The sequence below is a fragment of the Triticum dicoccoides genome, chromosome 6B (assembly GCF_002162155.2).
Source record: "Triticum dicoccoides isolate Atlit2015 ecotype Zavitan chromosome 6B, WEW_v2.0, whole genome shotgun sequence".
In the NCBI taxonomy this organism is placed as follows: Eukaryota; Viridiplantae; Streptophyta; class Magnoliopsida; order Poales; family Poaceae; genus Triticum; species Triticum dicoccoides.
In genome coordinates this window covers 663,938,241-663,958,925 of record NC_041391.1, presented here as the reverse complement: position 1 = coordinate 663,958,925, position 20,685 = coordinate 663,938,241, and the positions used below count along the sequence as shown (strand labels likewise).

General features: G+C 47.8%; 1 protein-coding gene and 1 pseudogene across 1 annotated transcript in view; one reads left to right on the top strand and one right to left on the bottom strand.

The window, feature by feature from the left end:
- Positions 1 to 2,458: 2,458 nt before the first annotated feature.
- Positions 2,459 to 7,306, top strand: LOC119321423 (annotated as a pseudogene).
- A 3,496-nt stretch (positions 7,307 to 10,802) lies between these two features.
- Positions 10,803 to 20,685, bottom strand: part of LOC119321895 (D-lactate dehydrogenase [cytochrome], mitochondrial-like) — a 21,209-nt gene continuing 11,326 nt past the window's right edge. The window contains exons 11-17 of the mRNA XM_037595407.1: positions 13,799 to 13,873; positions 13,342 to 13,450; positions 12,458 to 12,567; positions 12,199 to 12,261; positions 11,681 to 11,760; positions 11,287 to 11,461; positions 10,803 to 11,161 (exon numbers count right to left, since the gene is read on the bottom strand). Coding sequence (XP_037451304.1) covers positions 11,042 to 11,161; positions 11,287 to 11,461; positions 11,681 to 11,760; positions 12,199 to 12,261; positions 12,458 to 12,567; positions 13,342 to 13,450; positions 13,799 to 13,873 — 732 coding nt within the window. The 3' untranslated portion in view covers positions 10,803 to 11,041. The remainder of the gene's footprint in view (positions 11,162 to 11,286; positions 11,462 to 11,680; positions 11,761 to 12,198; positions 12,262 to 12,457; positions 12,568 to 13,341; positions 13,451 to 13,798; positions 13,874 to 20,685) is intronic.

The window sequence follows — 20,685 nt, the reverse complement described above, 5'->3', positions numbered from 1 at the left end:
AGGGTTCTCTGTCCTTCGGCAGCTTCGCCGACTGTGAGTTGTTTGTCAATGAAACTACTCAGACTTCATGTGACTCCACCTGCAACTGTAGTCCCTTCTCGTCTTCTTCACAATCAACACTTGAGCAAAGTTAAGTTTTTCATTACTCTACTTTGTGCTTCCAACTTCCGGAGTTCCCGTTCAACGCCATCACACACCGATAACTTATCTGCGTGAAAATGAACAACTCACATATTGGATGTCACATACAAGAGTTACCCGAACTCAACATCACCGCTCTTTCTTGACCGTCTGTCTGAAACTTGAAGGAATTTCACCGTCGCCATGTGTCCCCCCGAGTCAAATTCACAGTTGTCTCATCCTTTTTTCCCGGATAGCCTCTGACATGTCCCACAGCTATAGCACTCCGCCTCCTTCTGTGCTTGTCATCCGCACTTTGCCATGTGCACTGAACACCACAGAATATACGACCATGTACTCTCTCAGCTTTTGACAATTTTAGACTTTCCGCCACTTTCTCAGATTCTCCACGGTCAACTCCTGTCCATCAACTAGCACCGATAGACCCAGTCACCAACTTGAATCTGGTACTCGTCAACACTGCTTCAGCACCCTTGCACACTTTGTCTGACCACATGTCTGACCACCAGTGCCTTGGTCTGTCGCTGTGTCCCGTGCTTACCGCACGCCTCGTCGCTATCATCGCGTCGAGCCTCTGCTGTCCTGGTCGAGTCTCCCGGATAGCTAGCCCACACTGCCTCAACCCCCACTGCAGAGAACCACCGATCATCACCGACCGATGCCGAGTATCACGTCTCCAACAGACCACTGGTACCCAGTCTGAAACCACGTGTCTCTCGCTATCCCACTGAAATAGGCTTCGACTCTCCGAATTCTTACGCCGTAGCCCCTCCATCAGCACAGAGTGAAGTCTTCCGCCGGACTCCAGCTCCACCTTCAACATGAGTCCATTATGGTTGTACGTGCCACCTCCACGCCCCGTCGACCTCAAGCTCTTATGTGTACACAACCTTGAATCAACCTGCGTCATAGTCTTGTCGAAGCCGCACAAGCCCTCAAGCCTGCACCACGTGTTTCCACGCCCCAAAAGTTGGTCACCATCAGCATCATGCTCCTATGTCGTCGTGGCTGAAATCACCATCGTCTTCTACTTTGACCAACATCCATGTCAGTCCATCAGACAATCTAGTCCGACCCAGCCGAAAATTATCCGACTGCAACCATGCTCCACCCTGCGTCGTGTCCATCCGCACTCCGTGCATTGCTTGACGCCCTGTGTATGCATGATCCTGCCACGACATGCTCCAGACTCCTCCGAGCCTTATACGCATGTCCCCATCTTCGGTCCTCTTTTGACTGCTAGCCGAACAACATCACTACTGACATGTCGAGATCTCCTTAGCGTACGAAACAAAGAACTCCAAGTAGTCCTTGTAGTCTGTATTGTGCAACCAAGTCAAGCAATTCCATTACTACATCCGCTGCACAGCCATAGCACTACGTGACTTCTAATTATCTTCTTTTATTTTCCATGCTCAAAATTGACATGCTAGTCTCCAGTGAATTCCACGTTCCATCACGCTGCAGCACCTTCCAGAACCGAACCTTTTTCCAAACAAATCTTGTGTCTCCCCAGTGGCAAATTTGACCATTTTGACCTATGGACGAAATCAATTCACGGAATGAACTAACCGTGAAACTATTTCACAGCCCTAACCTTTTTGTGTAGCGCCCGCCACGACGGCGCCACACCCTACTGTGCAGCGCCTAGCACGGGGGCGTTGCACACCAGTCCACCGTGGCAGCCCCTGGGCCGCACCCAGCAGTGCAACGCCTCCTTGCTAGGCGCCACACATGTAATGTGCAGCGCCTAGCGCTCGGGCGCTGCACTGTGACTTAGATGCAGTCGCACGCACTAGCCGTCCCCAACCCACCCCATTACCAGTTACAGAACAGCGGCGGCGACGGCCCTCTCCTCTCCCCCTCTCAATCCCCTCTCCAAAATCCTTCAGATCTGACGATTTGGCCCGTGGATTCCTTCACCAATCCATCCTAGAAGGTACTTTTCTCCGATCTCCTTCTTTCTATCCATAGAATGTATGCTATTTCCGAGATTTGAGGAACCCTTGTTTGAATATTGCATGTATTAGATTTGGGGAACTTTTGTTTGAATCTTGCATGTATTAGATTTGGGGAACCCTTGTTAGATTAGAATGTGGTTTGGATACATAGGTTGACATGTTATTTATATAGTTTGGATACATAGGTTGACATTTTATTTATATGGAAAAGATATTTGTATTGAATCTTGCATGAAGTAGGCTTAGTTTAGTTTATTGAAATCACATTTGTATTGGCAAGAATGGTTTGGATACATATGCTTTGAAATTTGCATGTAGTAGCCGTACTTTAGTTTTTTTTATTCAAAAGATAATCGTGTTGACAAGAAAGCTTTCTTGCAAATTGCTAGGATGGTTTGGCTTCTCAATGATCATTGGGATCTACAACACCGGTCGTACGCTATGTCGGTGAAGCAGCAGGTAATAATGAAAGTTGCCGGTGTTATGAATTTCGTGTGTTTTTTCAAACACATACCCCCCATATGTAATGATTTGTTTGTTTACTTGTAGGAGCTTGCACCTCTGAAGCTTCGGGCTCACGGGGTCAACCTTGGGTGGATGCGCTATGATGAGCGGTACACGCCGTATGTTAGGGAGACAGGACTTCTCCCTTTCATTCAGTTGGTCAGCAGGTCGACGCCACCCAACAATGCTCCAGCACTCACCGCGCTTATTGATCATTGGAGGCCGGAGACACACACTTTCCATCTTCGGACCGGGGAGATGACCTTGACGCTCCAGGATATAGCTATGATCACCGGTCTTCCTATCGATGGGAAACCTCTATGTATGAGCACTGATTCTGATGGGTGGCACGAGCAAATGCTTGCCCTTATCGGTATGGTTCCTCCGGAGCCGCGGGAACCAGAAGTAGAAGGCAAGAAGAAGGAAAGAGTCGCAGCCGGTGCTACTTTCACGTGGATTGTATCGAACTTCAGTAATTGCCCTGAGGATGCTAATGAGGACACGGTGAAGACATATGCTTGTGTCTACATGTGGTACGTGATATCCAGGAGTATGTTTGCTGATGGCACAGGCAAGAATGCTCCATGGATGTGGCTCAAGGCGTTGACCGTCTTCGATAGCAAATGGAGTTGGGGTTCGGCGACACTGGCTTACTTGTATAGACAGGTATGAAGTTGTTTCTATTTCAATTCATTGGTACATTATGAATGCGATCTTGCTGTTAATTCAACCATGTTCTCTTTTATGTGCAGTTGGACGAAGCCTGTTGTAGGCTATCTGGAGGTATTGGTGGTTGTTTGCTCGCACTTTCCATATGGAGCTGGGAGCGTTTGCCGGTTGGACGACCGAAGACCGTGAAGTTGGAGGATTGGGACGAGAAAGACGACCCACTACGGCTCCCCACTTGGGCTTACAAGTGGGATGTGTTAAATGAGATAACGGATGATCCCTCGGTCATGTACAAGCTATACAGGAGCGAGATGGACGCGATCACGCCTGAGCAGGTGAATTGACATTGCATAAGTTATTATCATGCTTCCATCGTAACTCGATATCAATTTTTTATTCTATCCAATTTTGTAGGTTGAATGGGAACCATATGGAAAAGGAGAGAGTTTTGGGAACCCTATAGAGTTCAGGCTGAATCCGATGTGCACTAGGGATAGGGATCTCTGGCATATGCAGTGTCCACTCATATGCAACTGGGCGGTTGAGCTTCACATGCCACATCGGGTGTACCGTCAGTTTGGTTTGTTCATGCCACACCCGCCGGAGTTTGAGGACACGTATATAGTGCTACACGCGTAAGATATAATCAACCTTGAGCAATTAGCAGCTTCTCGGCGGTTTCGATGATGCTAATATTATGTTTCTAACTTGCAGGTTGGATAGGAAAAAGCAGAAGATCAAGGATTGGGCCAAGCATCACAACAAGTATGTCATACAGTGGGCGCTTGCTTTGGAGCAAGCTAGGGCTGGAAAACGAGCCAAGCTTTGTGAGCAATTTGTGGTACAAAGTGGCGAAGCGCTTCTTGGAGAAAGCAAGACAACAATCTTGAAGATCATCAGCCAACTTCTTAAGGCCACATGCCCTATAGAAGTTCGAACAAAAGTGCCTCATGCACCATCGATGGTGCAACGGAGCATGCCCGGGAATGTCAATCTCCACCGCGTTAAGAATTCCTTGATGCCGATCCAATATGACACAAATTTTCCTTTGAGCGGGTAACACCTTCGTCCTCAAAAGATGCAGAAACCACTCCCAGTTGACATTGTTTTCCACCTCAACCAAAGCAAATGCCAATGGCAACACCTGGTTATTGGCATCACTTGCTATCGCAACCAACAAGGTGCCCTTGTATTGTCCGGTCAAGAACGTGCCATCAATTGCGATGACCGGCCTACAATGTTCGAAAGCCCTCACACATTGCTCGAACGCCCAAAAAGCACGGCCAAATACTCTGACTTTCATTCCTTCATGAACCGTTGTTTGGTGCCCATGAGGCTCGACCACATGAACCATGCCCGGGTTTGTCACGGCCATGGCTAACAACAACCTAGGGATTCGGTTGTATGCTTCCTCCCAAGTACCATACAACATCTTAAATGCGGCTTGCTTCGCCTTCCATGCCTTGCCGTACTTCACCTTGTAGTGAAAGATGGCTTTCACAAGATCAATGACATGTTGGACGCTCATTGTTGGAAGTGTGGATATTGAGTTGGAGAGCCTGTAAGCGATGAACTCAGACATGAGTTGTTTGTGGTTTTGGGACACAATCTTGCCATCCACCCTTTTGCCTTGGCACATGTGAGTTGGCACACAACTCACTACGTGCCAAGTGGGACCTCCTTTCCATGGTCTTGCACGCACAATCCATGGACATATTTCATCTTCACATGCACATGCAACCGTGTAGCGCACTTTGACGTCCGAGTGCACCACCTTATGTGGACGATAATGCGTAACCGAGTAGTTGTCGAGCCACATCTTCAACTCCAAGAAGGTGTCGAGCTTAGAACCTTTAGCAATGCGGTTCTTGTCGTCTCCCAAATCACGATAAGAGCTTGGCCTAACCCCAAGAGGTACACATTGGCCACCATCTACCACGGCTTCATCCGCGAGACTAACATCCTTGAACAATGTAGTCCGATGATCCCGACCAAATACCTTCTCGAAAGCTTCGGCCTCCTTCACCGTGAACCCCTCCGCATCAACTTGTTCATCGGGACCATCGTCATCCGAGTCCGATGCATATGCACGGGAAAAAGGGATGGAAGGGTCCATTGTCTCTTGCAAGTGATATTTGTCGAGATCACCCACATTGTTGTCATGGAGATCAACTTCATTGTCATCGTCCGCATACTCATCATTGTCCTCTTGCAAAGCTTCATCTTGATTGTTTGTAAACGGGCTCAATGTTGGCCTCACTTCTTGGGTCAAAAGAGGTTCAACAATTTCATCTCGCTTCAAGGGTGTGGTGCTACTAGCAACCAAAGGGGAGGGGTTCCGATTCAAGTCCAAATGCAAACTTGAATCAACCTTCTTCGTTGCAAATAACTCAAGAGCCTTGTCTAGTGATTCGGACACCGTCTCCTTGTATGCAACCCAACGTTGCTCCGAGTTGACACGCATTGTCTTCCAACGGATGTGCATTCCAAAACCAACATTATGCCTTCCCTCCAACTCTATGATATCACTAGGGTCCGTCCAATTCAAATCTTCCCTAACTTGTTGCAAGAGCTCCGCATAGCTAGGACTACTATCAAACACCATGTCAACCTCATCCGGGTCCGATTCTACATTGCCTTTCAAAAAGGCGTCCTTGTCCCCATGATGAACAAACACACATGTTCTTCCCATCCCTATAAGCATTCCAATAACACAAGGTAACATTGCTTTCATGAGTACTAATACAAGGATTAACACGGAATAGAAACCCTAATATATATATCAAACAACAACCCTAACCATAACCATAACCATAACCATAACCATAGCACCAACATAAGAACAACCATAAGAATAACCCTAGCATACTAACAAAGCCTAACCATAGAAATTGGCAAACAAACATCTCACATTTCCATGCAAATCTCTAGATCCAAACAAAACTAGGGTTTCCCCAAACAAGCAACAAATGAGCAATGGGAACTTTACTTGGATCAAAACAAGGGGAATGGAGAATATTACCTTGAGGGAGGGTTTGACTTCGAAATCCACGGACAAATTCTTCAAATTTGCAAGATTTGAGAGAGGATTTGAGAGGGGGAGAGAGTGGGAGAGGGGGAAAAGCTCGGGGAGGAGAGTGGGAGAGTGTTGGTGTGGGGGTGGGGGAGGGGGGGCCTGCCGAGTGGCTGGATAAGTCACAGTGCAACGCCTATGCGCTAGGCGCTGCACTTTACAAGTGTGGCGCCCGAGCGCTAGGTGCTGCACAGTAGGGTGTGGCGCCGTCATGGCGGGCGCTACACAAAAAGGTTAGGACTGTGAAATAGTTTCACGGTCAGTTCATTCCATGAATTGATTTCGTCCATAGGTCAAAATGGTCAAATTTGCCCTCCCCAGTTGCCTCAGCCTCTCTTGCGTCCGCAGCGCGCACGTAGACCAGCCCACGAGCCTGCCTGGGCCACAAACCCTTTGAGCCACGCTGCTACCAGTTGCCCCCTTGACGTGGCCTTCTGGCGACTTTGGCCACGTGCGTCACGCTCGTCTCGGCTGGCTGCTGCCCCTAGCGAATTCCGCCCCTAGCGCCGCTTCCCAGATCGATCTGATACGCCGTCGCCGCACGCGCTATCCATCCGATCAAGCCGACGCCCGACCGGGTCTTGGGCCCATCGCATCGCCTGGGCGGCCTCCTGCACCGCGCTCTGCTGCTGGCCGCCAAGCGCCACGTACGTGACCTAGCCTCGCCACCGCCGCATGAGTCGATGCCCAGCAGCTCCGCGTCTGCCACCGCCACGTGCCTGCTGCTTCCGATCGCTTCAATCCTTGCCGAGTGCTTCGTAACACAAGCCACACGTCGTCCCTTCCGATCGCTTCTCGAAACAAGCCGACAGCTCCGCTTCTAGATCTTCGAAGTTGCAACTCACTGACGATGTCATCGATTTGCTGCCACAGCCATGATCTGTTCGCGCAGAACTCCGTCTTCTCCGTCGATCATCCTCTAGATCAACACCATGTCCTCTTCGAACCTTGCTCATGATACCACTTGTTACGCAATCCCGGGTCCGCTATCACCAGCGTTTTCGACCCACATGCATCACCAGGCCCAACCGAGAGCAACACCGACTTATGAGAGGCCTTGAGCCCTCTCCCCCCAAAAGACTAGCCTGTTAGGTGGGGACACCCCCGCTCTTATAAATCGTGTTATGTCTCCCCCCACAACCGATGAGAGGTCTAGGATACAAGTGTCCTACTTGGACACGACTCCGTATCCTGTCTACACACCGTACGACTTCAACTCCAACTGTAACCTAACTTGTACAATAATATTCGACATAATTCTAACAAAGAGGGCACTTGTCTACGATAAAGGGTCCCCCTCCCCCGCTTTATATTATAAAGCAAACACCCGATACATCCAGCTCGCTGGAGCCGCAACACGGAAAAGCCCAAAAGAAAAACAACAAGAAGAAAGAGAAATAAATGCCGACACCGACAGATCAACAAAGAAAGAAAGACAGGCAACCGTTGCACCCTCCAAAGAACTACCACCATGCTCCCATCATCCCGAAGCGCCGCGCACCAAGCAACATCTTGAAGAAGGAATGCGACGATGCCGCCGCTGTTGCTCGAACAAGTTCTAGGGTTTCCCCCGGTACGCGGGGATAGTGGGGAAGGGATATACCCGATGCCCCTCAGGAAGGTCCGATGGAGCCCGCAGGCGTCATCGCATCGCTGCCGGACAGGCCGACAGGGATTTATCCCGATCCACAACCACCACCGCCACCCCAGGCACTTCGTAGTGCACCACACACGCAGCCGCCCACTAGCATGTGCCACCACGGTTACCAGACCATCCTCGCCGTCTCTCTGGAGCTGCCAACACGAGGCCTGGAAGGAAAAGGAGACAACAGCCACGAGAGCGACCACTACTCGACCGGTGGGAGGGAACAGCCTCCATCGCAAGAGCAAAGCCGACCGGACGCGGCGATGAGGACTTGCCAGGCCCTACGGCCCGGCCAGGCTGATGTGGGCCTGGATAGTCCCTGTCACGGCGCAGCAATGCGCCGGACCAATGAAGTTTCTCGCCACCCGTAGACCGCCGCCGCCACGCCACTGCCACCAGGAAGCGACGCCGCCGCCACGCCACTGCCACCAGGAAGCAACGCCGCCGAGCGCCGTGCCACCGGCCAGACCCAACCCAGATGGGGCCCAAACGGGCCCAGATCTGTGCTCGGCGGGCGCTGCCAGCCAACAGCGCCACCGCGTCAAAGGCCACCATGGCACGCGGCATCGCCGCCGCCTTGCCACACCACCGCCGGCCGAAGGGCACCGCCGCCGGCCACCACCGCCCGAGCAGGGGGGGCGCGGGGAAGGACAGGCCCGCCGCCGCTAGCAGCACCACGCGGGCAAGGCCTGGCAGCGCCCACCGGCGACGGCGGAAGGAGGGAGGGGCGAGGGGGCGCTGGACGAGGAACAGGGAGAAGCCCCCGGTCTCCTAGCTCGGGGAGGCGATGCGGGGGAGGGAGGCGAGTCGGGAGGGGGGCGAGACTCGCCTGGATGAGTGGCCGGCGGAATGTCTTCGGCGACGATTGAAGATGGATCATAAAGAGGTGGTTAGAAGTAATGGGCAAAGTGGTGGACTTCTCTTACTTTGGAAAAAGGAGATTGCAATGTCTCTTAGGCCTCCTTTGATTTGAAGGATTTTTCGTAGGAAAAACGCAGGAATTGTCATTCCATAGGATTTGCTGCATCGTTTGATTTGCAGGAACCAGTCCAGAGGAATACTGTTGCAATCCAAAGATACATTGTTCGTTTCCTGTGATTTTGCATAAAATGAAACATTGGGTCAGACCTCTTTTTTACACAAAGACCGAGGCAAGAGGGACAAAGTTGCATACCAGTGCATGGTTTCCCTACTAAATAATGCATTCCTTCGATTTCAGTTCCTGCATTTCAAACGTTCATTTGTTTCATATTCCTCTACCTTTTCACTGTTTTTCAATCCTCTGTTTTACACCCGCAACCTTATAGTTTTCCTGTATTATTTCTATTTCAATGTTTTTGCAATCCTGTGAATCAAAGAGGCCCTTAGACATAAAACAAGCAACTATATTGACGTGTATGTAGGCAGTGGTCAGGAGAATTTTTGGCGTCTTACTAGCCTCTATGGATAACCAAAGTGGGCTGACAAGCACCTAACATGGCAGCGTCTTAGAGAGCTAGACGTGTGTGCAACACTCCCTGGCTGGTAATCGGAGATCTAAATGAGATTATGTATCCATTTGAGAAAGAGGAGGGAAGACCCAGACCAGCTCAATTTATGCAAGCATTTCGGGATGTGGTAGATGACTGCCAGCTATCTGATTTGGGTTTTGTAGGAGATAAATTCACATGGCATGGGGGAGACATCAGAGAACGCCTTGACCGTGCGTTATCTTCTGAAGATTGGAGTTACAGGTTTTCTGATGCCAAGTTGGAAACGCTCCAATATTACAAGTCGGATCACCGACCACTGCTGTTGAGCTTCGACGAAGCACCGGCCCAGGATGTCTCGGGCCTATCTGTGCTCAGGTTTGAAGCCTGCTGGTTAAGAGTCGGGCTTCCCTGTGACTGATTGTTGAAGAGGCTTGGGCTGCTTCAGGTACTCAGTTCTAGAATTTAAATCTGGCTGCGCGCTTGACTATATGGTTCACTCCCAATTGCAAAGATGGGATCGCGAAACTTTGAAGAGAAAAAACCAGCTGAGGAAGGGATCTGGAAGAAGTCACTACGGGTGATTTGATGCCAGACAATATTAAAAGCATAAGGTTCTTGCAGCAGAGATCGAGAAGCTTCTAGAGTTTGAAGAAATTCAATGGGCACAACGCAGTACGATTGGCTGGCTCAAGTTCGGGGATAGGAATACCCAATATTTTCAGAATTTTGCGTATGCACGAAGGAAGAAAAACAGAATAAACCATCTTAAAGATGAGCAAGGGAATTGGCGTGAAGGCACGGCCTATCTGAATCCTTCGATCAATGATTATTTTGCGCGTTTGTTTGCTACTTAAATTGAAGAGCCGGACCCAGATTTAATTGATAAGCTTGTACCTCGAGTTACAAGGGAGATGAATGATGCACTAGGTAAGCTATTTTCAGCTGAAGATGTTAAAAAGGCCTTATTTTCCATTGGGATACAAAAGCCCCAGGTATGGATGGCTTACATGCAATTTTCTTTAAAAGATGTCAGCATTTAATTGGTGATGTTTTGACAAGCGAAGTACTTGATGTCATCAACTCAAAGAATATCCCTGATGGATGAAATGATACCGTCATACTGCTTATTCTCAAGGTGGACAGTCTGAAGAAAATTTCACAGTATCGACCTATCAGCTTATGCAATGTTCTGTACAAGGTTATCTAAAAAATGATCGCATTTCATCTGAAAGGTATACTCGATCAAATAAGATCACATGTAATGGTGAGGCAGAGGTTCTGACCCCATATGCAGTAGTCCTGGATGAATGTTTTTCGATCGCTCAGAGAATATTGAATATCACTTTCCAACATTGTCCAAGGGATGCAAATAAGGTGGCCCATAGTCTAGCTAGGCATGCTTATGATTCAACTTCTACTGTTTTCTGGGATGGTGATCCACCCATGTTTATTATGCCCCTTGTAATTAACGATGTAACCATCAATTTATTGCAATAAAGAGCCATGAGACGTTCCTTTCAAAAAAAAAAAGCTTGAACAACCCAACCCACAGGCATGGATTCAGGCACTTGGTTGGTCATATGCAGACGTGGGATGGGATGAGCTTTCCTGGATTCATGATGTTGTTGGGATCCAGCGCGGCCTTTATCCTTTTCATCGTCCTCAGTGACTCCATCCCTAGCTCCTTCTCTAGGTACTTCCAATGCACACACCAAAGCACTTGTCACTTGTCACTCATGGGTGGTGACTTGTTTATGAATCATGTGGAAATTTGAAATGGATCACGGCCTTGATGAGATAAAGAGGTCATAGGTCACCTACCTTCATTTTCCCCGTGCCAACACCATGCTCTCCTGTGCATGTACCTTCCATGGACAGAGCAGTATGAACCATGAGATGGTTTAGTCTCTCTGCTTCCCTTCGCTCTTCCTCCTGGCTTGGATCAAATAGGATAAATGTGTGCAAATTTCCGTCACCGGCATGGGCGATAACCAAACTGAAAACATATACAAGTCAGAGAGAAGGTCCTGGATAATTAAAAGGATAGCATACTGCTGGAGCTACGATAAGAATTGCATGCTACTACTTCATCAAGAGTTCGAATTTTCAAACTGCCCTGCTCTCCTATAAATATAAATCTAATGCAAAAGAGATGGCCATGGCTTTCCTAGTTACAACAGAAAAACCCAGGTACTGCGTAAGGAAGAATATGTACCAAGTCAATGGTGACGCATCAAGTAGTTGCTTAGATACAGATATGCATTCTGCAAGTCCAGACAATGGAACACAAACATCCTGCATGAACAACAATTGGGGCGCCATTAGAATTTACAAGACTTGATGCGGCTCATCCACTAGAAAGCGGCAGATAATAAGGCTACAATGATCATAAATGACCATTAGCCGATCTATGTGAGCACATGAGATAACAAAATTTATGAAGCTGACAAGATCTACATTTATCACTAAGGGACAAAAAAGGCATATGTTGATTCAAACCGCCAGTCACCCTTACTTAACTGAGAAGATATTTCGTTGCTATTTGCTAAGTACCATATACTTGAATGTGAACTAAAACTGGATCATATTTTAGCCCATATTTTGCCAAATGATGATTAGGGCATGTTGACAAATGCCAAGATTCACAAGTAAGGAGGCAAACATAATGGTATATGATGCATGCCACTGGAGACTAACTATCTCTAACCGATCATACTGAGCAAGCAATCAAACCGTTATCATAGCTTGACGATCAGGTTCCATGGCAAAACCAGCCCAAAGTGCCTCCTTCCTGATCTGCGCATAGAGGAAAATGCCATTAAAATATGCTCCAAAACCAAATATCCTATATATGGCAGTACTACTATTGTCCAGAAACCAGGGAACATGATCTCATACTGTATGACACTAGTATTGCATGGCATGTGCATAATCATGCAGCACAAAACAAACATCCGTAGATTAGCTAGCTCTACAGGTTCAGACGACTGACCTTCCACAGTTCCTCTTTAGCATTCGACTCTTCCACAAAAACAAAATCAGAACCATGGTGCTCTGCAGCAATCTTTTGAACCAACAGCGTATGTTCAAGTGCATATGCTTCTGAATAGTTGCAATGGAAAGAGATTAACAAAGAAAAGGAAAATCAGTCAGTTCTTGATGTGTAAACTGAAGGAATGTTTGCAGCTTAAGAAGAGCTTTTAAGTAACTTGTCTAAGCAAGTGAACAACCAACAGAAGACGATAATAAATTATTGAATATATGTTAATTACATCCCCAAGATAAGGAACAACTGTAAACCACAAGCATGAACTATGGGTATCACTTCTAAAAATTGTCTAGAGTCTACTAAAAAGTAGTGTGCACAAAGTGAAGTTAGTTTTAATAGAGAGATTGGGTCTCACATAAATAAGGAGGGGTCAAAAGGGGTTGCCCAGTCAGCAGTCAATGCGGTCAAAATCAATCAACCGAGTCAAAACTGGGTTCAACTGACTGAGGGGTTGATTTTTGAAACAAGTGGAAAGTTGAGGCTATGAGACAAGCGGTTTTGAAATTGAGGGTTGAATCCGAAACTGGGTGGCAAGTGTAGAAGTGCATGCTCTAGCCAATTCAATCAAAAGATCGATCTGATGGAAGAGACTAGACAATACGTTTATACGTCAACACTCCCCCTCATGTGTGGCGCCAGCCGGGTCTTGAACTCAAGACCTCTTAGCTCTGATATCATGTAGAAGTGCATGCTTTAGCCAATGCAACAAAAAGACCGGTCTGATAGAAGAGACTAGGTAATACAGTTATACGTCAACAACAAGTTCAAGGCTGTAAAGTGGACTTTTCTAGTACAGTATAATGGCTTAAAAGTGCAAGTTAGGTTACCTGTCCCTATGAATTCAAACATCAAGGTCGGCACTTCAGGCAAGCTTTTACCATTTGCCATGTTTATTGCCCTTATCTGAACCTCATCCAACAATTCCACTCTCGAGACCTAACCAAGCAGAAAAAGATAAGTATCGGTAACTAACTAGCCAACAACAACCTTAATGAATTTTGGTTACCCACTGATACATCTCAACGATGTAACTTCTACTCAAGCATTTCAACAGGAGTCAACCTAACACCTATAATAGTCCATGAAAAACATCTAGCACCACCACCGACGGCCACTTAATGTGCGATGAACAAATTGTGTCACATGAACAAATACAAGCATGGAGATATGAACGTTCACTCCATATATATGGAACAAAGGATGTCGATTATTTCATATCTGACTTCCATTTTTTTTTTCAAATGTCATAGCAATGAAAAAAAAACCGGAAGGACATGGACGAACCTGTATGCCAGAATGCATTGTTGCAATAGCAACATCAGCAGCATCCTTAACAGTTTGAAAATTGCACATAGCAACCTGAACACATAGAGCATTTAGAAGGAATGAGTTCATAGGCAAAATGAAGACGCGGAAAGAACTACAAATAAAAGGTCGACAAAGCTAGACAGATAAGGTAGCGTCCTATGGATGGGGAAATACACTTTGGTTCCTGGTTGTATATACACCCTATATAGAATTTTTATTTAATAATTAAACAAAAAGTCAAAATAGTTAAGAAATATTTTAGAATAAACTTGACTTACTTGCGCACTAGTATATAAATTTTCACAAAAAAATCAATGTTGACTTCACAGCGAAAAAGACAAGATTTATTTGCTATTATAGGTCACTGTTCATGCTATTTTGATGAAAAAAATTGTCTTTTTTAAAAGAAGTCAAAGTGAAATTTTCTTTTCATGGAACTTTTCTCACGAGTACAATGGAAGGTCAAATTTATTTAAAAAAATCAGAATTTTTCGACTTTTTGTTGAATTACTATTTTTTTCCATGTACGTCCATTACTCTTCCACAACTTCAAACCTTGAAAATGGTACTCCCTCCGTTACCAAATATAAGTCTTTCAAGAGGTTCTAACAAGCGACTCCATACAGAGCAAAATGAGTGAATCTACACTCTAAAATATGTCTACATGCATCCCTATGTTGTAGTCCACTTAAAATGTCTAAAAGGACTTATATTTAGGAACGAAGGTAGTACATGGTTTGCTACTAGAAATGGCAAAACAAGATGATCGTTGTGGCGACGTGAACATCATACTGGTGCATTGTAACAATAACCGTTTTGCGGTTTATTTTTTTATAACTTACAGGATAGCAGACCGCCTTTCCACGCGGAGGGCATCCATGATGGCGTAGGTGGGTCACCTCACCTGGAGGCTGGTACTCCGGACTAAGGATCCACTAGTTGTGGAGGATGTGCATCGACCCCGTCCACCCAGGGAGAGGCCTCGACCTGCAATTCTCCCGCGGTGAGCGTGAGGTGTTCGCTGCATCCACTATTAGGATGGTGGCTGGTGGTGAAACATCAGCCTTATTCTGGGAGGATTGTTGGCTCAATGGCAGTGTCATTCCTGAGATTGCATCTATCCTCCTAAAGTTGGTCTCGAGGCGCATCAGGAAGCGTCGGACAGTCAGTAATGCCTTGGCTGGCCGCCGTTGGATCTCGGATATCATAGGGGCCCTGAGCATGTTGGCACTCTGGCAGTATATCAAGGTCCGGCGGTTGGTGTGCGAAATGTCCTCCAATGGCGCTAGATGCTGGACTCTCAATACTCCTCCAAGAGTTGCTACGACATTTGTTCCAGGAGGCGGTTCAAGTTCGTGGAAGCTTAACCGAAAGACTTGTGCCCCACCTAACGTCAAGTTCTTCGCGTGGCTTGCCTGCCAAGACCGTTGTGAGACTGCTGAGAGACTATCATGCCGAGGCCTTGAGCATGCAACGACAATGGCTCATCTCCTCACTGGATGTTCCTTCTTGCGCGCGGTGTGGCACGAGGTTTTTTCCTGGTTGTGTTTGATGGCAAGACACCCAGATGCGGAGGACGGCTTGTGGATTGGTGGCACCGAATGGGCCACTCGGTCCCGGCCTCTACTTGGAAGGGCACATCCTCAGCCATCATGTTTGTAGCATGGTGCATCTTGAAGCATCGCAACACCATCATCTTCGAAAATGCTCCCCTTAGCTTGCCTTTCCTCATTGGTACAATCCAAGAGGAAGCCAGACAATGGTTTTCAGCGGGTGGTTGTGCTATGGGGTTAAGGTAGAGCCTAGGGACTAGGGCGTTGTGTTGTAACTCTGGGTGTGACCTTCTTTGGGCTTGTACAAACTCTTTCCTTCTATTCGTAACTCTAGGTGTGAACTTCTTTGGGCTTGTACAAACTCTTTCCTTCTATCAATGCATCGAAACCAAAAGCTTTTGCGTTTTCCCGGAAAAAAAACACTCGCCAAATTTATATCATCGAACATTAAGCCAATAAACATTTTTTAGGAAAATAGGGAAAACATCACATAGGAAGGTTCTGGTAGAGAACAGGACCCCTCCCCATCCTCCCGCGATGCCCCCGCGGGCGCACGGGAGGCCAACCTTAGTTGTCGGCGGGGCATCCCTCCTCCCCTCCCTTACCACCGCCAGGGGCGCGGCTGGGTGAAGCCCGGCCGACAGCGGTGGCGGGGTGCTCTTCTTACCCTCACGCGGGTGGCGAAGCACGGGGCGGCTCACCCGGGACTGGGTGCTGCGCTATGCGTCGGGCGCAGCAGCACGACGGCGCGCCAGGGCTAGTCGACGGTGGTGGTGCATTAGGCGGCGCGGTGGTGGAGGGCGCGCCTTGGTCGTCGGGATTGGTTATGTCGGGGCCAGATCTGGGGCCGGGCGGCGCGGGCCGAGGGCGGCGCAGACTGCTGGTCTCCGCCCCTGCCATGGCCACGACGGGTGGTGGTGCGCCACAGCAGCGACTGGTCGGTGGGCGGGCCGGCCGGAATCCGGAGGCCGGACAAGGGCAAGCAGCGCAGTTGGGCTCCTCGGTGGGCTTCCTTCGTGATTGGCGGTGGTCCCTCGGGTCTCTTCTTGCCGGTGGGCAGGTGTATGTTGGTAGCCTCGCGTGTAGCCGCGTTCGCCGCTGAGGTGGGGTGACACAGGAGGTGTCCGGTGGGGAGGCAGCCTGGAGGGATGGAAGGAACTGACGAGCTCGGGCGATCCGTCGCTGGCACAAGGGTGTGCCGGCCCGGATGCGTCCACTCCCCCTCCTCCCTCGTTCCCCGGCCGTGTGTGGGCTCACACAGCTACGACGTTGTTTGAGGCGGGACGTATGTTGCGGTCTCTTCGGCCAGGTGTGCCCTTTGGCCCAAAGCCGGTCACTTTGTGGGTGTCTGGATGCAGGACGGCCCTGGCAGCGGGAGGCTTGACGTTCGTGGGCGGAACTTGCGCCTTGGGTGCGGTCCAGCGGCCATGGCTATGCGGGTGGGTGGTGGTTGGTGGTTGGGGGAGCAAGGATGCGTCGGAGGGGTGGGCGTGCCAGGGTACATCACTTGCTCAATCTTGAATTGTCCGACGGCGGCGGCGTTCGTGGACACTGTATCCTTCATGAGGCTCCGTCACGGTGCCCTTACTCCTTCGAGTTGCTCCGGGTGAAAACTCGATCTTTGGGATCGGATTGTGGCGGCTATCAATGGTCGTTCCCTTCTAGGAGGCACCATCTTGGAGTCCTTGTTTCGTCGTTTTTCTTCTCACCTCTCGTCGGAGGATTGGAGGTCTCCGTTGGCTCCAAGAAGATCATCCTCACGCATGTGTAGTGGCTTGGTAGTCGTTGGGGTAGTGTGGCGGTGCTCGTCACCCTTGTATCTTGCCTTGGGTGTTTGTGTCGTGTGTGGTGGTGGCGTGAGTTTGTATCGTGATGCTTGTGGATCGGTGCTTTATATGTAAAGCAGGGTGAAAGCCTTTTTCGTAAAGGTTCCGGTAATTGCCAAGTATAGGATAAGATAGACCAAACAACAACAAAGCCTTTAGTCCCAAACAAATTGGGGTAGGCTAGAGGTGAAATCCATAAGATCTCGCGGCCAACTCATGGTTCTGATACATGGATAGCAAGCTTCCACACACCCCTGTCCATGGCTAGTTCTTTGGTAATATTCCAATCCTTCAGATCTCTCTTTATGGAGTCCTTCCATGCCAAGTTCGGTCTACCCCTACCTCTCTTGACATTATCAACACGCTTTAGCCGTCCGCTATGCACCGGAGCTTCTGGAGGCCTGCTTTGAATATGTCCAAACCATCTCAGACGATGTTGGACAAGCTTATCTTCAATCGGTACTACCTCAACTTTATCTCGTATATTATCATTTCACACTCAGTCCTTCCTCGTGTGGCCACACATCCATCTCAACATGCGCCTCTTCGCCACACCTAACTGATGAACATGTCGCATTTTAGTCGGCCAACACTCAACGCAATATAACATTGTGGGTCGAACCGCTGTCTCATAGAACTTGCCTTTTAGCTTTTGTGGCACTCTCTTGTCAGAGAGAATGCTAGAAGCTTGACTTTGATTCGATGGTTCACAGCTTCATCAATACCCCCATCCTTCTCAGGCATTGAATCCAAATATTGGAAGGTGTCCTTCTGAGGCACCACCTGCCCATTAAGGCTAACCTCCTTCTCCTCGTGCCTAGTAGTACTAAAACCGCACCTCATGTACTTTTAGTTCTACTAAGCCTAAAACCTTTCAATTTCAAGGTTTGTCTCCATAACTCTAACTTCCCATCTACCTCGTCAGACTATCATCGACTAGCACCACATTATACACAAAGAGCATACACCATGTGATATCTCTTTGTATATCCCTTTTGACCTCATCCATCACCAAAGTAAAAACACTAGTAGAAAAGAGGGCAATGGTCCAGGCCGGTCCAGCCCATTAGTCCTGGTTCAATCCAGAACCGGGACCAATGGGGGCATTGGATCCGGTTCTTGAGCCCCGGGGGCCGGCCGGGCCACGTGGGCCATTGGTCCCGGTTCGGCTGGACCTATTGGTCCCGGTTGGTGGGACGAACCGGGACCAATGCGCCCCGCTCTTGGCCCATCACCATTGGTCCCGATTGGTGGGACGAACCGGGACCAAAGGGTTGGTCCTTGTTGCGGCCAGAGTTTAGTCCCACCTCGCCAACCGAAGGGGAATCGGACCGGTTTATAAGCCCCTCCCTCTCTGCCATATTGAGCTCCTCTGAAAATGAAAATAGATGCCCTTATATAGGGAAATTCGTCTAAATTCATACGGATTTCGTTTGAAATTCGTTATGAATTTAAGTTAATTTTCCTCTATAAGCGCATCTATGCTCATTTCTGAATAGTTTTTTATATATTTTTTTCTTTTTTGCTATATTTATTTTTTTCCTTTTTATTTCTGAGTTGTAATAAGCCATTAAAAATAAGGATATATGCTCCTTTTTTAGTACAGTTAACCACAACTATTTTTTGCTTCTATTCATTTCTGAGTAGTTTTCTATATAGTTTTTTTTCTTTTCTGTTATATTTATTCTTTTGTTTTTATTTCTGAGTTGTAATAAGTCATTAGAAATAAGCATCTATGCTATTTTTTTAGTAAAGTTAATCAAAATTATTTTTTCTTCTATTTATTTCTGAGTGGTTTTTTATATAGTTTTTTTCTTCTCTGCTACATTTATTTTTTCCTTTTTATTTCTGAGTTGTAATAAGTCATTAAAAATAAAAAAGAGGCGCAATGCTCGTTCAGACGAAGCCGCTCCCCCGGAGCAATACAAGTGGGTCAACGGTAGTCACACGACGATGCCTTCATCATGGTAACGACATGGAACGCCGCCATCGCCCGCCGTCAGCTCGGTTTTCACCGGCAACTACGTCTCCCCGACTCGCAGCTGGTGCCAGATGACGGATCCCGAGATCCGAACACCCAGCCTCAGGCCGACCACCTCTGACTGAAGAGATGACCACCATCTATGCTCATTTTTTAGTAAAGTTAATCATAACTATTTTTTCTTCTATTTATTTTTGAATTGTAATAAGTCATTAAAAATAAGCATCTACGCTCATATTTTAGTAAAGTTAATCACAACTACTTTCTTTTCTTTTTACTTCTGAGTTGTAATAAGTCATTACAAATAAGCATCGCTGCTCCTTTTTTAGTACAGTTAATCACAACTATTTTTTGCTTCAATTCATTTCTGAGTATCTTTTTATATAGTTTTTTTTCTTTTCTGCTATATTTATTTTTTTTTTCTTTTTATTTCTGAGTTGTAATAAGTCATTAAAAATAAGCATCTATGCTCATTTTTTAGTACAGTTAATCACAACTATTTTTTGGTTCAATTCATTTATGAGTAGTTTTCTATATAGTTTTTTTTCTTTTCAGTTATTTTTTTTCTTTTTATTTCTCAGTTGTAATAAGTCATTAAAAATAAAAAAGAGGCGCAATGCTTGTTAATTTGCTTCAAGCCTTTCGGAATAGTGTCAACTGCACTGCACATATCTCTGTGCAGTCTACCGTATTCCTCAAGGCTTGAAGCTAACCAACGTGTAGGAGCATTGAGCCTCTTCGTCATCGTCTCTGCACTCAGGGCTTATAAACAGCTGCGAGTGCCTCTCGCTTGGCGAGATGGGACTAAAAAAACAGCTGCAGGAAGAATCAAAATAAAATAAATAAAATAAAAAAAGTGCCACCTAAAGGGCTACCACGGCCTGAATACGACTAGAAACCCAACAATGGGCCAGGATTCAGGCCCGCAATAGGCCCAATAGGCCCACAGGCACATATAGTGCGTTTAGGCCCGTAAGCCTGCATTTGAGAGGAGCTCGAGAGGGCAGCGGGACTGGTGCTTATAAACCACTCTCGAGCTCCCTCAGCTAACAAGGTGGGACTAAACTTTCGTGCCGCGACGCGGGCAGCACATGGCCTTTAGTCCCGGTTGGTACCACCAACCGGAACTAAAGGGGTGCATTGGTACCGGTTCGTGGCACCAACCGGTACCAACGCCCCCCCTTTAGTCCCGGTTGGTGCCAACAACCGGGACCAAAGGTCTTCGTTTCCCGCCCTTTGGGCTGCTGAAAAGAGGCCTTTGGTCCCGGTTGGTGGCTCCAACCGGGACTAAAGGGGGCATTAGTCCCGGTTGGAGACTCCAACCGGGACCAATGCTCTTACTATATATACTGGACTTAGCAGTTTTCGCCAAATCTCATCTCTTTCTCGCCCCTGCCCCGAGCCTCTGCTCCTCGCCGCCGTTGCCGCCGAGCCCGCCCCACGCCGCCCCGAGCCCACCGTCCCCGTCGCCGCCCCGAGCCCGCCGTCGTCGCCGCCCCCATC